Raw genomic sequence first — 18880 nt, 5'->3', positions numbered from 1 at the left:
TATGTACACAGCTATAGCTGATTCTCCAGAAATAGAGAGTTAAGAAAAACCAACAAAATCTTAGTGTAGTAAGTATGAATAGTATTTTGTTTTTTGAAAATACATGTCACAACTTTAAGGATCTTTTAATGAAAGGGTGAAAAGGCGTGCAAAATGCAGTAAACCGAAGAACTGCAGAAGCTGGAGATCTGAAACAAAAACAGAAATTGCTAGAGAAACTCAGAATAGAAAGCTGCTGTCCATAATAGCGGCCATGGAAGTATTGTCAAATGTGACAAGAACCCATCTGATTCTCTCATGTTTTTCAGACATGAGATCGCCCACACTTACCTGGTCTGGCCCACATGTGACACCAGATCCACATCCATGTACTGTCGTTGTTTCTTCACTGACCTCTGAAATGACCAAGCAAGCCCCTCAGTTCAAGGGCACTGAGGGATATGCAATGAATGCAACCCCCACTGTGGAAGAATAAATTGTTAAAAAGAAAGCTGCATGAATATGTAAATCAGAGTCTTGTGTATTTCTGAAAGTGCATCACATTTCCTCTGAACTTCAGCTTCCTAAGATTCTGACTTCATTTTAGAGTCATAGAGATGTACAGCATGGAAACAGACCCTTCGGTCCAACCCGTCCATGCCGACCAGATATCCCAACCCAATCTATCCCACCTGCCAGCACCAGCCCATATCCCTCCAAACCCTTCCTATTCAAATACCCATCCAAATGCCTCTTAAATGTTGCAATTGTACCAGCCTCCACCACATCCTCTGGCAGCTCATTCCATACACGTACCACCCTCTGCATGAAAAAGTTGCCCCTTAGGTCTCCTTTATATCTTTCCCCCCTCACCATAAACCTATGCCCTCTAGTTCTGGACTCCCTGACCCCAGGGAAAAGACTTTGTCTATTTATCCTATCCATGCCCCTCATAATTTTGTAAACCTCTATAAGGTCTCCCCTCAGCCTCCGACGCTCCAGGGATAACAGCCCCAGCCTGTTCAGCTCAGATCCTCCAACCCTGGCAACATGGTTGTAAATCTTTTCTGCACCCTTTCAAGTTTCGCAACATCTTTCCGATAGGAAGGAGACCAGAATTGCACGCAATATTCCAACAGTGGTGTAAAACCAATGTCCTGTATAGCCACAACATGACCTCCCAACTCCTGTACTCAATACTCTGACCAATAAAGGAAAGCATACCAAACACCTTCTTCACTATCCTATCTACCTGTGACTCCACTTTCAAGGAGCTATGAACCTGCACTCCAAGGTCTCTTTGTTCAGCAACACTCCCTGGGACCTTACCATTAAGTGTATCAGTCCTGCTAAGATTTGCTTTCCCAAAATGCAGCACATCGCATTTATCTGAATTAAACTCCATCTGCCACTTCTCAGCCCATTGGCCCATCTGGTCCAGATCCTGTTGTAATCTGAGGTAATCCTCTTCATTGTCCACTACACCTCCAATTTTGGTGTCATCAGCAAACTTACTAACTGTACCTCTTATGCTCACATCCAAATCATTTATGTAAATGACAAAAGGTAGAGGGCCCAGCACCGATCCTTGTGGCACTCCACTGGTCACAGGCCTCCAGTCTGAAAAACAACCCTCCACCACGACCCTCTGTCTTCTACCTTTGAGCCAGTTTTGTATCCAAATGGCTAGTTCTCCCTGTATTCCATGAGATCTAACCTTGCTAGTTAGTCTCCCATGGGGAACCTTGTCGAGCGTCTTACTGAAGTCCATATAGATCACATCTACTGCTCTGCCCTCATCAATCTTCTTTGTTACTTCTTCAAAAAACTCAATCAAGTTCGTGAGGCATGATTTCCCATGCACAAAGCCATGTTGACTATCCCGACTCAGTCCTTGCCTTTCCAAATACATGTGCATCCTGTCCCTCAGGATTCCCTCCAACAACTTGCCTACCACTGAGGTCAGGCTCACTGGTCTATAGTTCCCTGGCTTGTCTTTACCACCCTTCTTAAACAGTGGCACCACATTTGCCAACCTCCAGTCTTCCGGCACCTCACCTGTGACTATCGATGATACAGCAATCACTTCTCTAGCTTCCCACAGAGTTCTCGGGTATTCCTGATCAGGTCCTGGGGATTTATCCACTTTTAACCATTTCAAGACATCCAGCACTTCCTCCTCTGTAATCGGGACGTTTTGCAAGATGTCACTATCTATTTTCCTACAGTCTATATCTTAACAGAATCCTAAATTGTTGAAGGTTAAATCCCCAAACACCGGAGTTTAGTAGTATAAACCAAGTAAGGTTTCCACCATGTATCCAATTAAGATCACTTTGCAGGTGAGAGCATTGAATTTAAAGGTTTTCAAAAGCAAAGTGGGATGAATCCTATGTATAGAGTCAGATAATACTAGTCTAGGTCATAGAGGCCAGTTGGTCGGTCAGTCAGCAGTACTTGGGCATATTGCATTAGTGTCCTCTTTCTGAATTTCCCCACAAATTAACACTTTACACATCTAATATGCACACTGCCATTGCTAGAAGCCTTGAAAGACTTGAAAGAAGTTCTGGGATTTGCATATTAATGAATCAATATCTACAATCCATTCTAAAAAATGAAAGTGTTCAATATATTGTATCAGTTACATGGCACTGTGATCTTTTGCTCTACATTCTGTGTCTTATGATACTGCCCCACTAGTTACTTGATGAAGGAGTAGCACTCTGAAAGCTAGTACATCCAAATAAACCTGTTGGACTATAACCTGGTATTGTGTGATTCTTAACTTTGTCCACCCCAGTCCAACACCAGCACCTCCACATCATAGAATCCTTGAGGCATTGCTTCAAATGTGAAGACAACGTGAAGGAGAGAGCAATCATCAAGAAGAAAAGAAATAACCTCCAGAGGGAGTAACAGCATGTGAAGATCCCGAAGGAGATAAGGAAATTATGCAACTTGACATTTGTGGACCTCGCTGCCATTGTTTCTAGTTCTCAGCAACAAGGTAGATTCAGAATGTCCTGATCCATCAAGTCATAGCTGCCCTGATGTTTTATGTCAAAGCTTGTTTTAAGAAGCAATTGGGACCTATTTGGCATCTCCCAATCCTCAATACAGCCCAGGCATTGGGATTCTTATTCATTGCTGCCTTCCCCTAGGTTCAAGAAAGCTTCAGCTCCACTAACTGCAGCTATGTTGCTTTGAGAGTGCCCTATCACCAACCTGCAAAGATTGTGAACAGAAAAAACTTACATTTCATCAGTGTCCACATTGTATGTGGCCATCAATTCTAGACGTTGGAGGTCTGTGCCAGGTATCCTGGAGCTGCTATGACGTGTATATACTGGACAGCTCACAGATTATTTAATTTCACCTTTGTTTTAGTTGGAGTACACAGTAGACTTATAGTTGGTTAATAAGAAGGTGTTAACATTAAATGAAGCACCAGAAATCTGTTTCACTACAGAAAACTGAAAGGGCTTTAGCAATGTAAAGTATTTTTACTCCAGATTACTTGTGATCACCCTCCAAGCCATCTCACTTCTCCCACAGCTAGGCTCAAACTGACAAGTATTTTTTTTTGTTTCTTGGATGAACTATTTGTGACAGGTTGTTGATCTGTGGCCTGGTTCCCTAATATGTGCAGATCCCCAGGTTGGCCGTGCTCTTTTTGATTCACCTTTGGTTAGGGGTCTGGGAAAGGACGATGACCGATTTCCCTTTAAATGTGAGTAACAGCTGGGTTAAAAGGAATATTAAGTACAAATAAAAATAAATGCTGATCCTGATACCAGCAGTCTTGTACCACCTCCTTTATTCAGAACAATCTTAGATATTGTTGGTCAATCCCAACATTTTCTGGAGGTTAACATTATTAGACAGGTACGTAGATGGTATAGGTATGGAGGGATAAGGGCCAAAGTCAAAAAGCTTGGTGGAAAAGCATAGCCAATCAGGCAGCATCCAATGAGCAGGAGAGTTGACATTTCAGGCATAAGCTCTTCATGAGGAAAGTTTGGGGGTGGGGGAGTGGGGGGTGGGGAGGTGGCGCCCAAGGGGCTGAGAGATAAATGAGAGGTGCGAGTGGTGTAGGGGGGCAAGTAGCTGGGAATGCAATAGGTAGATGAAGGTGGGAGGGTGATGGTGATAGGGTGGAATGGAGAAGTGGGAAAGAAGATGGACAGGCCGGAGAGTTGAAGAGGGCACTGCCGAGTTGGAGGGTTGGATCTGAGATAAGGCCCTCCAACTCAGCACTGCCCTCTTGACCTGTCCTACCTGTTCATCTTCTTTCCCACCTATCTGCTTCACCCTCCTCTCCGATCTACCACCATCACCCCCCACCTTCATCCACCCATCGCTTTCCCAGTTACCTTCCCCCACCCCCCCCCAACCGTAATCCCCCTCCCATTTCTCTCTCAGCCCACTGGGCCCCCACCAACATTCCTGATTAAGAACTTAATATCAAAACGTTGACTCTCCTGCTCCTTGGATGCTGCCTGACTAGCTGTGCTTTTCAAGTGCCACACTTTTTGACTCTGAATCTCCAGCATCCCCAGTCTTTACTTTCTCCCAGGATAAGAACCAAACACAAGCAAATAGGACTATTTTAATTGTAAAAAGTGGCCGACTTGGACAGGATGGGCCAAAGAACCTGTTTCCATGCTGCAGGTCTCTATGACTATTATTTCTCAAATCACATGATTGAATTGGAGGAACTTGTTGGCAGTGTTACATCACGTAAATTGATCTCCATCACTATGTTGCTGTGCATCTATTCATGAATAGAGCCTGCAGTGTGTCCAAGTTAGTCATTCCTCTTTGTTTCTAATAAACTCTCAGGTTGTCATGGGTTACAGTATCATTTCAATCCTTGGCGTGCCAGTAGCACAGAACATGCTGCATGTTCTGAGGTGTTGTCTTATCTATCTTCCCAGCATATCTCTAAAATCAAAGGTATTGAATAAAATGAAATGTTTTCATTTTCAGATTTTGTTTAGATAATAACATTTAATAAAAAGCTGGTGTAGTGTGTGTGCGCAAGAAGGTTTTTGCTCAATGAGCAAACCGTTAATAAATATGCGTAAAGCCCCAGCAAGTGCGCACTAACTGCCTATATTCTACAATACTGGTGATTTTGTTGAAATACATATATTTATGATAAAGGTGCTGTATAAGGAGGAGTTAGAGCCTGGTACAGCAGTAAAAGAAACTGCAGAAATTAAACCTGTTAAAATCAGCAGAATATTAGTACGGTGAATTAGTTTAATAACTGTTTTTCCTTCACTTTCTTTTCCCTCCCACCTGTGCTTCTCTTTATGCTTTGTTGTTGTCATGGATAGTGTGTCAAATTAAGTATCAACTCAAATTATTGATATAAGTAATGGCATGAAGAATAATAGGCAGAAAATCATGCTATTTTAATTATACACTTTTTGTTATTAGTGCGCAGAGTTAGTGGTAGGAAATTCAGGGGATTCTGCTCAAACGAGGAGAGGGTATGGTGACCCAAGCTGGCTCCTTAAAGAATCCAGAACAGATCACTCTGATGGATCCCTTCTCACATTTTAGCAAACGTTATATACCATTTATTTTAACTGTTCTGTGCAATCACAGCTCCAAGACATATCAAACAGCTGTCACCCTTCTCCACAGTAGACTGAGGGACAATTCCAGTCAGCTCCAGTGAAGCTCCCTCCATCTCTGACTGATAGAATAGTCGTCATCCCTCCTTTCCACCAATGCTCCAAGATTTGGAAAATTTCCTGTTTGGAATTTTCCATTTTGCTGCTAATGCATAAATTTCAGTTATTACGAATAGGATCAGCATTGCTGAGTTTGGATGTCCCTTGGATTGCTGGCTCTTGGAAGATACTAACTGATCATCTGGTTGTCCTGCAGAAAGGTGTGCTTATTGTGTGTAGTAGGCCTCACTTGCTTTGGCTGGCAGGCTGTTGCGCAATCTGTTGTGGAAGGAGGAGAGAGCATGACAATGCCCCAAACTGGGGATGTAAAACATTAAGGAATACTCGAGGGAATTATTTCTGATCTAAGGTCATCAAGCTAAAATGCTAACTCTCTTTTCTTTGCATCTGCTGCCTTACCTGTTGAATGTTTCAAAGATTTTATGGTTTTAGCTTTAAGGTGAAGCATGTCATTTTTAATGATCAGCTATTACAGTACTTATTTATTTTCGCCTGCTTTGATATTCCTTCAGAAATAAAAAGTGTTCAAATACGGATTTAGTTTTCTACTTAACATTACTAAATCAACATTAATGAATTGAAGATGCTGGTGTTGGACTGGGGTGTACAACGTTAAAAATCTCACAACACCAGGTTATAGTCCGACAGGTTTATTTGGAAGCACTAGCTTTCGGAGCACTGCTCCTTCATCGGGTGCACTGAAAGCTAGTGCTTCCAAATAAACATGTTGGACTATCCCCGGGTGTTGGGATTTTTAACATTAATGAATGTGGCAGAATTCTTGCTCTTATTTAAATATAAGAGCTTTTTGTTTTATTTTAATGAGATAAAATACAGAGAAGAAATTGGACAAGGAACAGCAGTTGCTGAGCTTTACAATTTAGAATGAATAAAAGGGAATCAGAAGAACATCAGCTTAGTTTGTTTTTATAATAAAATTCATTTTTAAGTGGAAAGTTTCAGATCAGGAATTGCTAAAGATAGCAGAAATAATCCCTGAATAAAAAAAAATTATTGAACAATTATAATGATTTATTACCGTTGTCATGATTGGTTATTTGAACCTTACGAAAGTAGGAAATATTAATGATTTATGTACTTATGTACAAGGTTAAATATAAAGAACAGGTTGGCAAAAAGGCACTGCTGTAGTGTTACTCTTAAGATGGAACGGGCCAAGAGGAATCGATCAATTCTCATCTCGGCAAGTTTTGTTTTTGTTTTTAATTGACTTGTTCTGCACATATACTCTTGATAAAAATTAGGATTTCTCAAAACAATATAGTGCAGTGATGATTGGAAATGGGGCGATATAATCGTGTAAAATTATACATCATTAAATAATGTTTTAGTTAACATGTTCTTACAGTTCCTTATTCAGGTGTAATTGCATGTAATTGACTTTTTTTGCTTGATTTTGCTTCTTTGTTTGGTAGAGTGTATTGCACATCACAGGACTGTGCTCCCATTTTGTGAACTTATTATTTTTAATTTGTTACCTGTAGGTGCAGTACAGTCATGACCTGAAGGAAATGAAAGGCAGACCAGTTCAGCTTTCACAGACTCCAGAAATGAGATGTGTCCGTGAATCACAGAATGATATCTCCCTGGTATAGTGGAGCAAGCTCTCTAACAGCTTGTGTTTTACAGCTGGGAATGAGCTTTGGGAAACTAATCAACACCGTGTACTAAAACTATGTTGGCACATGAACACATGAAATGAGTTGCTCTTTCTTTTTAACCCTTCTTAATGGATATTATATTGAAAAAAAGTGTCTGAATAAAAAAACAGAAATGAAAACCTAGCTTCTTGTGTCTTCATGTAACACAAACACCTCAGATAATATTCACATAACTGATCCACTGAACACAGTTTGAGTGATTTCATGCATGAAGCAATTTGATGGCAGTATGTGTGGGTAGGGAACTGTGTGTGGCTGTGTAATAGAATGTGTGATTGCATGATTGATTTTGAGTTGGTAGTAAAAATTAGAATACATTGAATGCTTTTATGAAGTGACCTTGATGAGAACTGCTATTTTTTTTGGTTTATAAAACAAAAAAACCCAAGAAACTCTAATATGTTTTGTTGATAGATTAAATACCATGAGGACTTTGAACGGACAAGAGGCAAGGGCTTCACTTCAGTATCTGATGACCTGGTAACAGAGCAAGCAAGAAAGAACACTCAGTTTGTGAGTGATGCAATGTACAAGGGAGTGCATCCCCATGTGGTGGAGATGGAGAAAGGCAGATCTAGCATTATGGGAGGTAATTTTATAGTTCTTTAAAACTTAATTTTTGTGGTGAGCTTTGTATTCATAAAATATATTGCACTTTTGACAGGTAAACACATGGAATGCAAATTTAAAAGTTTAAAAACTTGAATGATGGAACATTAAATATTATTGTTTCTGTAAATGAAAATTGTGTGTCATTATGTTTTAAGGTTCAGTCAGTACTGCGTATTTATAAGTAAAATCATCAGATCATAGTGACAGAATGGCATAGACAAGGGCCAGTTGGGCCAATATGTCCAAGCTATTCCACGTAGAGCAATCCAATCACATTCCCCTTCTCCGTTCCCGGTGTACAAGTTTATTTTCCTCATGTGTCCATCCATTTTCCCTTTGAACTTATTGTTTCCACTTGCATTATCCTTGTAGTTATTCAATTCCATGTCTTTTTTACCCACTGTCTAAAAAGCTTATTCTTCACATCCCTTTTATATGTTTTGACCAAAATGTTAGATCTGTCTCCCCAAATATTTGTACTGTCAGTTAACTCAAACAATTTTCTTTGTCTTCATTTAAACTGATTAAAATCTTATTCACTCTCTTAAATCCACCCTCAATTTCCTCTGCACTAAGAAGAACGGTTTCAACTTTATCATCCTGACCTTCAGGCTATTATCTCTTATCCTGTGAACCATTCTGGTAAATCTCCTTTCCATCCTCGTAAAGATCCTTGCATCCTTTTGAAAGGGTGGCAACTAGAACTAGATGCAATACTCTCTATGTGAAAGCTAATCAGAGTTTTATAAAGGTACTCACTGGGCCAATTTCCATCATGGAGGTGGGAATCAAGAGTTGGAGAGTTTTCCCAATGTTACCATCCTGCCTCTGTCAGACAATGCTAACAGGGAAGGTGAGACAGCCTGGAGTCAGAGCAGAGATAGAAGCAAGATGATATCAAGGCAGCCTGGATAAAAGGTCCAATAGCAGCTTGGTAATCCAGATCAGTATAAAGCCTCATTCACCTTCAGCCCTTTAACCCAGCTACCCCTTCAAGCCGCTTGTCCCCTCTAATACACCTTTACATCCCTCTCTCCCAAATCCAGTTCCCCCATTATCCATTTCATGAATAGAGCTTGTAAACTCTGATAAAATTTAGAAGTCTTTGTAGAACTCAAATTTATCGTAGTAAACAAGCATGACTTGAATAGTCACTTATGACATTGTTTTCTTCAGAAGCTCATAAATCTGCCAAAACTACCAAACTTTTCAGTTTCCAGCTTTGTGTTACAGAGTCCATTAGTGCTTTGGAAGGTAACCAAGCCATCCAAATCTCATTCCCCAGATCAGCTGTATAAATCAACACTGCAGTACAGAATCCACTGAAGTCAGCCAAAAGATTATAAATTTATTAGAGCTTACCTATTGTTAGAGAAATAGGTAATTGAACTGATCTTCAAAGAGTGAATGAAGGTCACTTGGAGAATGAAAACACAGTGCCAGCGTTTCAAAATTACAGAATATGGATAGCATTTTATCTGATAAATATCTATTCTAATGGAGCATCTGAAAACTCTTCCTCTTTTACAATGTTATTCCTTTACTTTGAGAGCTTGCCAGTTGTCAGAGGTAACAACCTTGCAACCCAGGGCAGTCATTCAACTGGCTTCTGCAGTTCAGCCTTTATGTCCATGTTTGGACTGAGCTGCAGTGTGGTCAGGAATTGGCAGAACCAAATTGAATACCAGTGTCTAGGTTTATTGCTAAGTAAATGCTACTTGATTGCCCTGTTGAAGATGACCAAGAATAATCTGATAGGGTGGTAATTGACTGTTCAGCTTATCGTTGGTAGGAAATGCCTGGATAATGCAGATAATTTGGAACAGTATGGTTCAGGGCATAGCTAATTCTGGAGAAAATGTCTTCAGTACTATTGCCAGAATAAACTCAGGGGCCACCACCTTTGCATTGTCCAGTACCTTGGAGTGCTTTGGAGTGAATCAAATTGACTGAAGATGAGAATCTACGATTCTGAAGATCTTAGCGGAGGCGAGGGAGGATCATCTATTCGGCATTTCAGGCTGAGGAAGGTTAAAATTGCTTCAGTCATTTGGTTTGCACTGAGATGCTGGGTTCTTCCCTCATTGAAGATGGTGATGTTCATGGAGACTTCTCTGTTTGGTTGTTTAATTGAATACTACTCTTCATGATTGGAAGTGGCAGGACTACAGAGCTTAGATCTGATCCGTTGGTTATGGGATTGGTTAGCTCTGTATACCACTTGCTCATGCTGTTTGTCACACAGGTCATCCTGTATTGTTTTTTCATCAGGTTGACACCTCAGTTTTAGGTGTGCTGGTTTTGTTTCTGCACCCTTCACCAAACCAGGTGTTTGAGTTTGTAGATTTGTTTGATAACTATCCCATTCAACACAATGGTGCCACACAGCATGTGGGAGGGTGTCCTTAATATGAAGGGCTGTGCAGTATTCACTCCTGCTCATACTGGAAAGATTTATCGGGGACATGTTAATTGTGGAGAATGAGGCCAAGTATATTTTGGCGGCTTGTTCCTTCATCACTTGTTGGTGACCCAATCAAGCAGAAACATCCCTTAGATGGTTCATATTTCATTCTTTTCTTTCAGCTTCATTGTAGTTTGATACAACAAAGTCTACATCAGCCATTTCAGAAGGCTTTTAAAAACAAAGGTATTGTTCTGGTCCTGGAGTCACATGTAGGCCTGACCAGTAAATGTCCCAAATGGTTCTGTGAACTTTGTGTTTTAAACACATCAACGTGAGTTTGATGGTCATCTTTGCTGAGCTTAACTTTGAAATCAAGATTAAATTTAATTCCTATCTATTGTGTTGCCAGGATTTGGATCCATGTTCCCAGAGCATTAGCCTAGGCCTCTGAGTTATTAGTTTAGTGCCTGACCACAATGCCACTGCCTCCCCTAATTACTTTTGCTACTATTTGTGCTTCAGATAATCTTTTTTGTAGTCTAGACTGACACTGATCCTCTTATGCCATGAACCGTAATTTAGCCAGCCAGCCTTGGATGTAGTACTTGTCAAACTTTTCCTTAACATCCACACACAGATGAATCCTTGGTAAAATGGGCAGTTATAAAAATGAACATTTGCAAGCTTGCCAGTGGTCTTCAATGCTGTTATAATTTCTACTGTAACAAGAATGATAGTTTATATTCATATGGCATACATAATGGAATAAAATATGCCAAGTACTTTAGAGGAGCATTAAAAACAACATGTGACATTCAGGAGTTGTTAGCACAAATGAACAAAAGACACTTATGGAGCAGTGATTAAAATCAGGATGCTCGAGAGGTCAGAATTACAAGATTGAAAATATCTTCAAAAGCTGTGTGCTTGAAGGAGATTGTGGAGATGGTAAGGGGTTAGACACAGCATAATTTAATGATGAGGAATTTAAAATCCAAGCATTGCTCGGCTGGAAGCCAGCAAGAATCATAGAGCATGTGATAGGAAGCTTATTTAGAATGAGAATTGACCCCAGGGTCTGCTTCAACTCTGGATAGGTGCCAGGAAGTGGGACATAATTACTGGAAAGGGAATTGAGTTCACTGGGGAACAGAGGGCATGACATCAACTGGCTGACCATAATTTTACAGCAATTTGATCAATGTTTTATATGAAGGATTAATATTGAGAAGTTCCTTAAGCATCGTCCATTATGATTCCATATGATCTTTTACTTTCAAAGGTTCTAACATCAGGTTCTCCTCCTAGTCTCTCTATCTATCATATCAATGTAATGTTTAACTTATTGCTAACATGCAATGAGTTATGTCTTATTAAATCAAGTTAGACCAGGAAATGGTCTTCCTATACAATAGCAGGTCAAGTCTGGAGACTTCGAGTGATGACAGTAACCCTCAATGTGACAGAAGCTCCCACAGTGTACTGAGCTTCTATTTCGTGAAGCCCAGAAGTTAGTTCTGGTGACAACCACTCCATCTATATGTTTATGTGATTCCAAGTGTGCCAGACTCTGATGCAGATTTGTACTATTCAAAATAATGACTATATTGAACCAGTTTTGGGGAGAGAGATTTTTTTCTACATTTCCTTTGACCTTGCTTAACATGGTGTAATCTGCTCGTGTTGTACAATAGTTTCAACTAAATATCATAATTTTGATGAGTGAACTCTTGGATAAGTGGAGCCATATTGGATTATGTAGGTTGGAGGGAAAATCACTTGTGTACAATTGAAATTTTCTTGCCGTGAAAAGTAAAATTGATTCTGTGTTTGTTTAATAGCTAATTGATGGCAGTTCAACCATTCTGAAAGCCATAGAGGTTTTGACTCAACTTATAATATCCTGATGATACCACTGGTGCACCACTAGATTATGCACTTTGTCTATAATCAGAATTGAAGTTATGGAGAAGTTGATCTCATTTATATCTCTCTGAGAAGGATCCTCATGGGAGACTGGTTAGCAAGGTTAGATCTCATGGAATATGGGGCGAACTAGCCATTTAGATAGAGAACTAGCTCGAAAGTAGAAGACAGAGGATGCTGATGGAGAGTTGCTTTTCAGAATGGAGGCCCGTGACCAGTGGAGTTCCACAAGGATCGGTGCTGGGTCCACTACTTTTCGTCACTTATATAAAACAATTTGGATGTGAGCATAGAAAGTATTGCTAGTAAGTTTGCAGATGACACCAAAATTGGAGGTGTAGTGGACAGTGAAGAAGGTTACCTCAGAGTACAATAGGATCTTGATCAGATGGGCCAATGGGCTGAGGAGTGGTAGATAGAGTTTAATTTAGATAAATGTGAGGGGCTGCATTTTGGAAAAGCAAATCATAGCAGTACTTATAGACTTAATGGTCTATAATAATAGACCATTAAGATAATAGTCTTAGGGAGTGTTGCTGAACAAAGAGACCTTGGAGTGCACATTCATTGTTCCTTCATAGTAGAGTTTCAAGGAGATAGGATAGTGAAGAAAGTATTTGATATGCTTTCCTTTATTGGTCAGAGTATTGAGTATAGAGGTTGGGACATCCTGTTGTGGCTGTACAGGACATTGGGTAGGCCACTTTTGGAATATTGCGTGCAATTCTGGTCTCCTTCCTATTGGAAAGATCTTGTGAAACTTGAAAGGGTTCAGAAAAGATTTACAAGGATGTTACCAGGGTTGGAGGATTTGAGCTATCGGGAGAGGCTGAATAGGCTGGAGCTGTTTTCCCTGGAGTATCGGAGGCTGAGGGGTGACTTTTTAGAGGTTTATATAATCATGAGGGGCAGGGATAAGATAAATAGACAAAGTTTTATTCCCTGGGATGGGGTGTCCAGAACTAGAGTGCATAGGTTTAGGATAAGAGGGGAAAGATATAAAAGGGACTTAAGGGGCAACATTTTCAGCTAGCGGGTGGTGCATGTTTGGAATGAGCTGCCAGAGGAAGTGGTGGAGGCTGGTACAATTGCAACATTTAAAAGGCATCTGGATGGTATATAAATAGGAAGCATTTAGAGAAATATTGACCAGATCCTAGCAAATGGGACTAGATTGGGTTGGGATATCTGGTCGGCATGGACGAATTGGACTGAAGGCTCTGTTTCCATGCTGTACCTCTCTATGACTGTGACTTTAAGTTTTCTCTGAGCCACTGCAGTAATATCGCCTCTCATTACTCCAGCAATACTCATCAAAGCTTAGTCAACTTTAAATAAATAAAAATAAAATTTCTGCTACTTGTTATCAACTGTATTCCTCAGTGAATTTTGCAAGAAGATACTTCCTCCTCGTTTTGAGAGGGAGGTTTGTTGCGATTTCATGTTTATCATTTAAACCACACAGTTAAAATACCTACAGATAAGAACTTAGCTCAGACACTTGTGCCTCTGTTTTTGTTGAAGTATTTTTAAGAAAACACAGTACATGTGAGACTGATTGTGAATTAGATGCTGCATTGCATTATTTTACTCTAGGAGAAAGTGAGGACTGCAGATGCTGGAGATCAGAGCTGAAAATGTGTTGCTGGAAAAGCGCAGCAGGTCAGGCAGCATCCAAGGAGCAGGAGAACTTCCTGAAGAAGGGCTCATGCTCGAAAAGTTGATTCTCCTGCTCCTTGGATGCTGCCTGACTTGCTGCGCTTTTCCAGCATTACTTTACTCTAACAGACCACATAAAATATGGAGGAGGCATCATGCAAATATAGGGGAAGGTGATGAATATTAAAATGTAAATGATACAGCTGCAGGCCACAGCGTGCTGACTATAAATGAAAATAGTAGCTTTGAATTGTCAGCTTTGTTTAGCTTTTCTATATACCGTTGTTTACACCTTATTAATTTTACAAAGGCCGGACTGACTCAGATAAAGTTCGTGTACATTGACTTCAATAAAGTGACTGACAAAGAAAATAATGAAAAGCTCTGTTTGATGAATAAATGAATAATTTGCAATCACAGAATTGATAGGCTAACAAAGGGCATTAAATGTGATTTCAAAATGCAGTTTAAATAATATATATGTACTCTATTAAAAACTTCATACTTTTTGTATGTAAATTGCACAATGTTTAGTTCTATCTGTGGCTCAGGCATTTAATACCAAAGCATACTGGAAGTATACACCTCATGTGGAGAGAATCAGAACTGAAAAACGAAATAAGTGTTGAAGGAAGGGATGGCATACAAGAATAACAAAAGAGAAACTCTGTTAAAGTCATGAAGAATGGTAAAGATTAAATAACAAACGATTTCAAGGTGCAACAGTCAAAAATAGTAGTAATGACAATGATACATCATCAGTAGATGTGCCCAAATGAGGTATGAATGGCTACATTGTTGTCATCTGAACACATCATGAAAGGATCAAGAAAGAAATAAGGTGGGGTTATTTTGTCAATTGAGTAAATGAACCATACAGATCGAGGTCTTAGTCTGAATCTCTGAACTCTACTGATAGCAAGTTACTAGCGACGCTACAACTGACATTCAGTGCCTTGGTATAGGGAAAGGGCAATGACCTTGCCCCGATTATGTCCAGTGATTGCAGTATGTGTATTAACATTGAGCAAAGATGGAATCAGCTGTCATTATGATTTTCCTTATGATTAAGAGCGTGCCAACATTAACAGAAAAAAGATGGTGCATGAGTGTTGACCTAATATGGTAAAATATCAGAGTCTGTGTGACATCTATAGGAAAATATTGTCTTGATTTTTAAAAAAAGTGTGAATGTTGTTAACACCACAATATGATAATGGTGCATTGTCTATTTAAACAGCTATTTATAAATTTCTTGAGGCTCGGACTTCACTGTCGAACCTGTTAGCAACTCTCATATGCTTTCTTTTCCTACTAAAAGATTGTAAAGTATGGCACACAGATCCTGGCTCCATCTTTGACTTTGATCCTCTTAAAGACAACATCCAATCCAGGAGTCTCAATGTGCTCTCTGGTATACTTCCTATCTGCTTTTACACATTTTTTCTGATCTTTCTAATGTTTTAATGTACTAGAAGTATAGAAGTGCAGATCCAGGTGGATCTGATGTATACCATCTTTTTCTGATGCAAAACGTATTTGAGTTGGTATAGCATCAATGCGTTTTATGTACATTATATGTTGAAGATATTAAATGTCATAAAGGACAAATGATTGAAATATTAATATCATAGTCCAATTAGTCACTAATTGAAAATTCTGACAGGAAATTATTGACTGAGAGATGATGGGTAAAAGTTCCTTATTCATTCTTAGAGTGAGATTTAATAGAATATTGTGGTCAAACAATAATGATAGCATATGACAAAATGAAGGTCAAAACTTTCATTAGTTGTCGAATATCTTCTTCATGAGATCCCTGCCTAGAGACAGGTTTGTGGTGAATATTTGCCAAACCACAATGAAGTGCTGTAATGTTGTTATTGGTAGGGTAAGGTGTCAGACATCATGTCTATCTCAGTTAGAATGGAAGTCAAGCCTCATGCTGTTAGTGTGAATCTGATTTACATCTTAGCTAACTGAACTTCTTGACCTGCTCCCCCTACATAACCTCCATAATGTACGATGGAGATTAAAAGTCTCAAATCTGTATTGTACCAGGCCGTGCATCTTTCTGGTTTTAGTAGAAACAGGATGAGGAGTTGTGAACAATTTGTTCTCAGAATGTGGTTAGCTCATTCAAATATAATAATGAGAGTTAGTGTCTCAGATTTATTTTCCATTTGAAGGTCAATTCTGTCCACTCAGATTTCCTCAGCCACAAGCTAATCAAATTTAAAGGGAGATGAAAAATGCTGTATCCAGCTTTTCCACTTGTCCATTAAATCCCGTCAACTCCAAACCAACTGAACCAATTTGGACCCCACTTAGCCACAAACCTCTCCACTTTAGGTCCAGCATACTTCAATAATATTTGGAGAAAGTCAGTCTCTGTATGTAAAATTGGTGAAATCCTTTATAACCTTTTGTTAATATAATTTATTTGCACTATCATTTCACTCTCCATCAATTTCCCTTTATACTTTTCATGTTCTTGAAAAGGCAAAACGCTATAGTAAAAAGTCTCAGTCTGCAGGTGTGGGTAGTTTAAGTGTTGGAGATGAGAGGTTAATGATGCCTGAGCTTAACCCCAGTATTTCCAGCTACAGTGAAAATGCGGTGGAGCTATCAGAAGAAGGAGGTACATCATGAATGATCTTAATACTAACACTGCATAGCTTTGCATATGAAACACAATAATCTGTCTTGATATATAGGGAATAGTATTAATATTCTTTTGGTCTAACCCAGCCATCATAAGATTGACTATGATATTAGCTGTTTGTTTTACACTCTGCCTGACCTTACTTTCTACTTACTTGAGTTGGAAGTAAAGTAAGGCAGGATGTAAATACTTCCTTTCTGAGCCATGTTGGCTAAAATTGCTCCTAAATCCCTTTGGTCATATATTCTTTTTAAAAATTGGCTAAATGTGATTTGAAGAATGGTGGTTAAGCTTATTTTCTGAAAGAAAAGAGTACAAGAATTGATTAGTTAACACTATACAATTTTAACACCCCATATCTTAAATTCAACTCTGCTTAAATCCACTCTCTTTTAACCTTAATGAAGGCAGAACAAGGTGCAGTCAATCACCTTGATCCAGGCAAGAATATAATCCTCAAATTTAACCACTGTGTTTAGGCACACCACCTCTAGGTGGTGCAAGGCACACACATTTGCAGAAACTCCACTGTGCTACATCACTGTGAGGCAATGGACATAGCTGCCTGTCAAACAGAAGGCCAGCCTTCTGGCATTCGGTGAAACAGCCATTGCTGAGTTGGTGCTTTCAGCGCTCACCCCGAAGTTCAAATTGAGCACAGAGCTTCTGTCCCCCTCTCACCCACCATGAGGAGCTGCCTGGTTGCACTGCTCAACAGCTCGTACTACTGTATTGACCTTTTGCCCCACTCCCAGATTCTTTGTCCTAGGCGTCCCTGGATATGTGGAAAGTTGGCTTCAGTAGAGGTATCTGAGAGTGTTCAGATGCCAGTGTTATTATGCAAGGCACATGGTGTCATTAACCTCAGGGATGTCTGTTGCCATACCAATCATTGTACCATTTCCACGTGCACAGACAGCCACTCTGACAGCCACTTTTGTGTTTGGATGAATTACTCCATTAAACCCCATTGTAAATGTAAACCTGGCTGGCCTGGATTTCTGGGCCGTGGGGAAGCTGGCAGCTAAAGGGAGGCAAGGAAAGCTGCAAGTACCAGCCAGGTACAGATATGTAAAAACTGAATCAACTGCAGATGCTGGAAATCAGAAACAAAATCAGATGTTGCTGGAAAAACTTGGCAGGTTTGGCAGCATCAGTGGAGAGAAATCAAAATTAACATTTCAGGCCTGCTGAGTCTTCCTCAGAGCTCTGAATTCTGATGAAAGGTCACCTGACCTGAAACATTAACTCTGATTTCTCTTGGCAAATGCTGCCAGATCTACTGAGCTCTTCCAGCAACTTCGGGTTTTGTTTCTGAAGTACAGATATACCCTTCCCCTGCCCCAATACTGCCTGCACATGCCACAATTTACCATCTCTTTGCTCTTAATCCATGTTTCTGATCACTCTGTCCATTTATTGTGATGCACTATTGTGGTCTCTAATCATCCATGATAATTTTGTTGACTTGCATCAGGGAAAAGGGTTATATTCTGCAAATAAATTAGTTATTAGCTAATCTTCACCATCCATGTACAGAGTCTTTCTAGGGACTGATTTCCGAAATATCGAAATATACAATATAAGAGCGAATATACACTATTTGGCCATTGTGATTGTTCTATCTTTCAATATGATTTCTCCCCTTAACTGTTGACACCATTCTTACCTAGAAAACTGCACACACATAGGCACCTGCACACAAGTACATAGGCGTGCACACACATGCATACACAATCTCTTCGTATCTGGTATCAGTTTAGTAAATTTTCTCTGAACTGGCTCCAATGCTCGTATTATCTTTCCTTAGTTAAGAACTGTACAAAGTTTTCTAGCTGTGGTCTGACTCATGCCACGTATAGTTTTAGTAAAGCCTTCCTATTCCTTCGATACAAAGGCCAACATTCTATTTGCTTTTTTATTACCCGCTGGATTTGGACCAACTTCTTGTGATTCATGGACAAGGATTCCCAAATTCCTCTATTCCATAGCTTTCTCCAATTAAGTAATATTTGACTCCTTTATTCTTTCTGCCAAAGTGCATAACCTCACTTTTCCCCAGGTTATATTCCACCTGCCATTTTTTTGCCCACTAACTTAACCTGTATATCTTAGATCTTAGAATCCCAACAGTGTGGAAACAGGCCCTTCGGTCCAACAAGTCCACGTCAATCCTCCAAAGAGTGTCCCACCCAAAATCATTACTCTATATTTATCCCTGACTAATGAGCCTAAGCTACAC

At 39.7% G+C, this 18880-nt stretch overlaps 1 protein-coding gene across 2 annotated transcripts in view; it reads left to right on the top strand.

The window, feature by feature from the left end:
• The window catches only part of nebl (nebulette), a 332169-nt gene that overhangs the window by 275002 nt on the left and 38287 nt on the right, over positions 1-18880 (top strand). For both annotated transcript variants that reach the window (XM_060825573.1, XM_060825572.1), the window contains exon 5: positions 7784-7958. In XM_060825573.1, the coding sequence (XP_060681556.1) occupies positions 7784-7958 (175 nt within the window). The remainder of the gene's footprint in view (positions 1-7783; positions 7959-18880) is intronic.

This window comes from Hemiscyllium ocellatum, chromosome 5, assembly GCF_020745735.1.
Source record: "Hemiscyllium ocellatum isolate sHemOce1 chromosome 5, sHemOce1.pat.X.cur, whole genome shotgun sequence".
Lineage (NCBI taxonomy): Eukaryota > Metazoa > Chordata > Chondrichthyes > Orectolobiformes > Hemiscylliidae > Hemiscyllium > Hemiscyllium ocellatum.
This window is presented reverse-complemented; position numbering and strand designations above follow the sequence as displayed.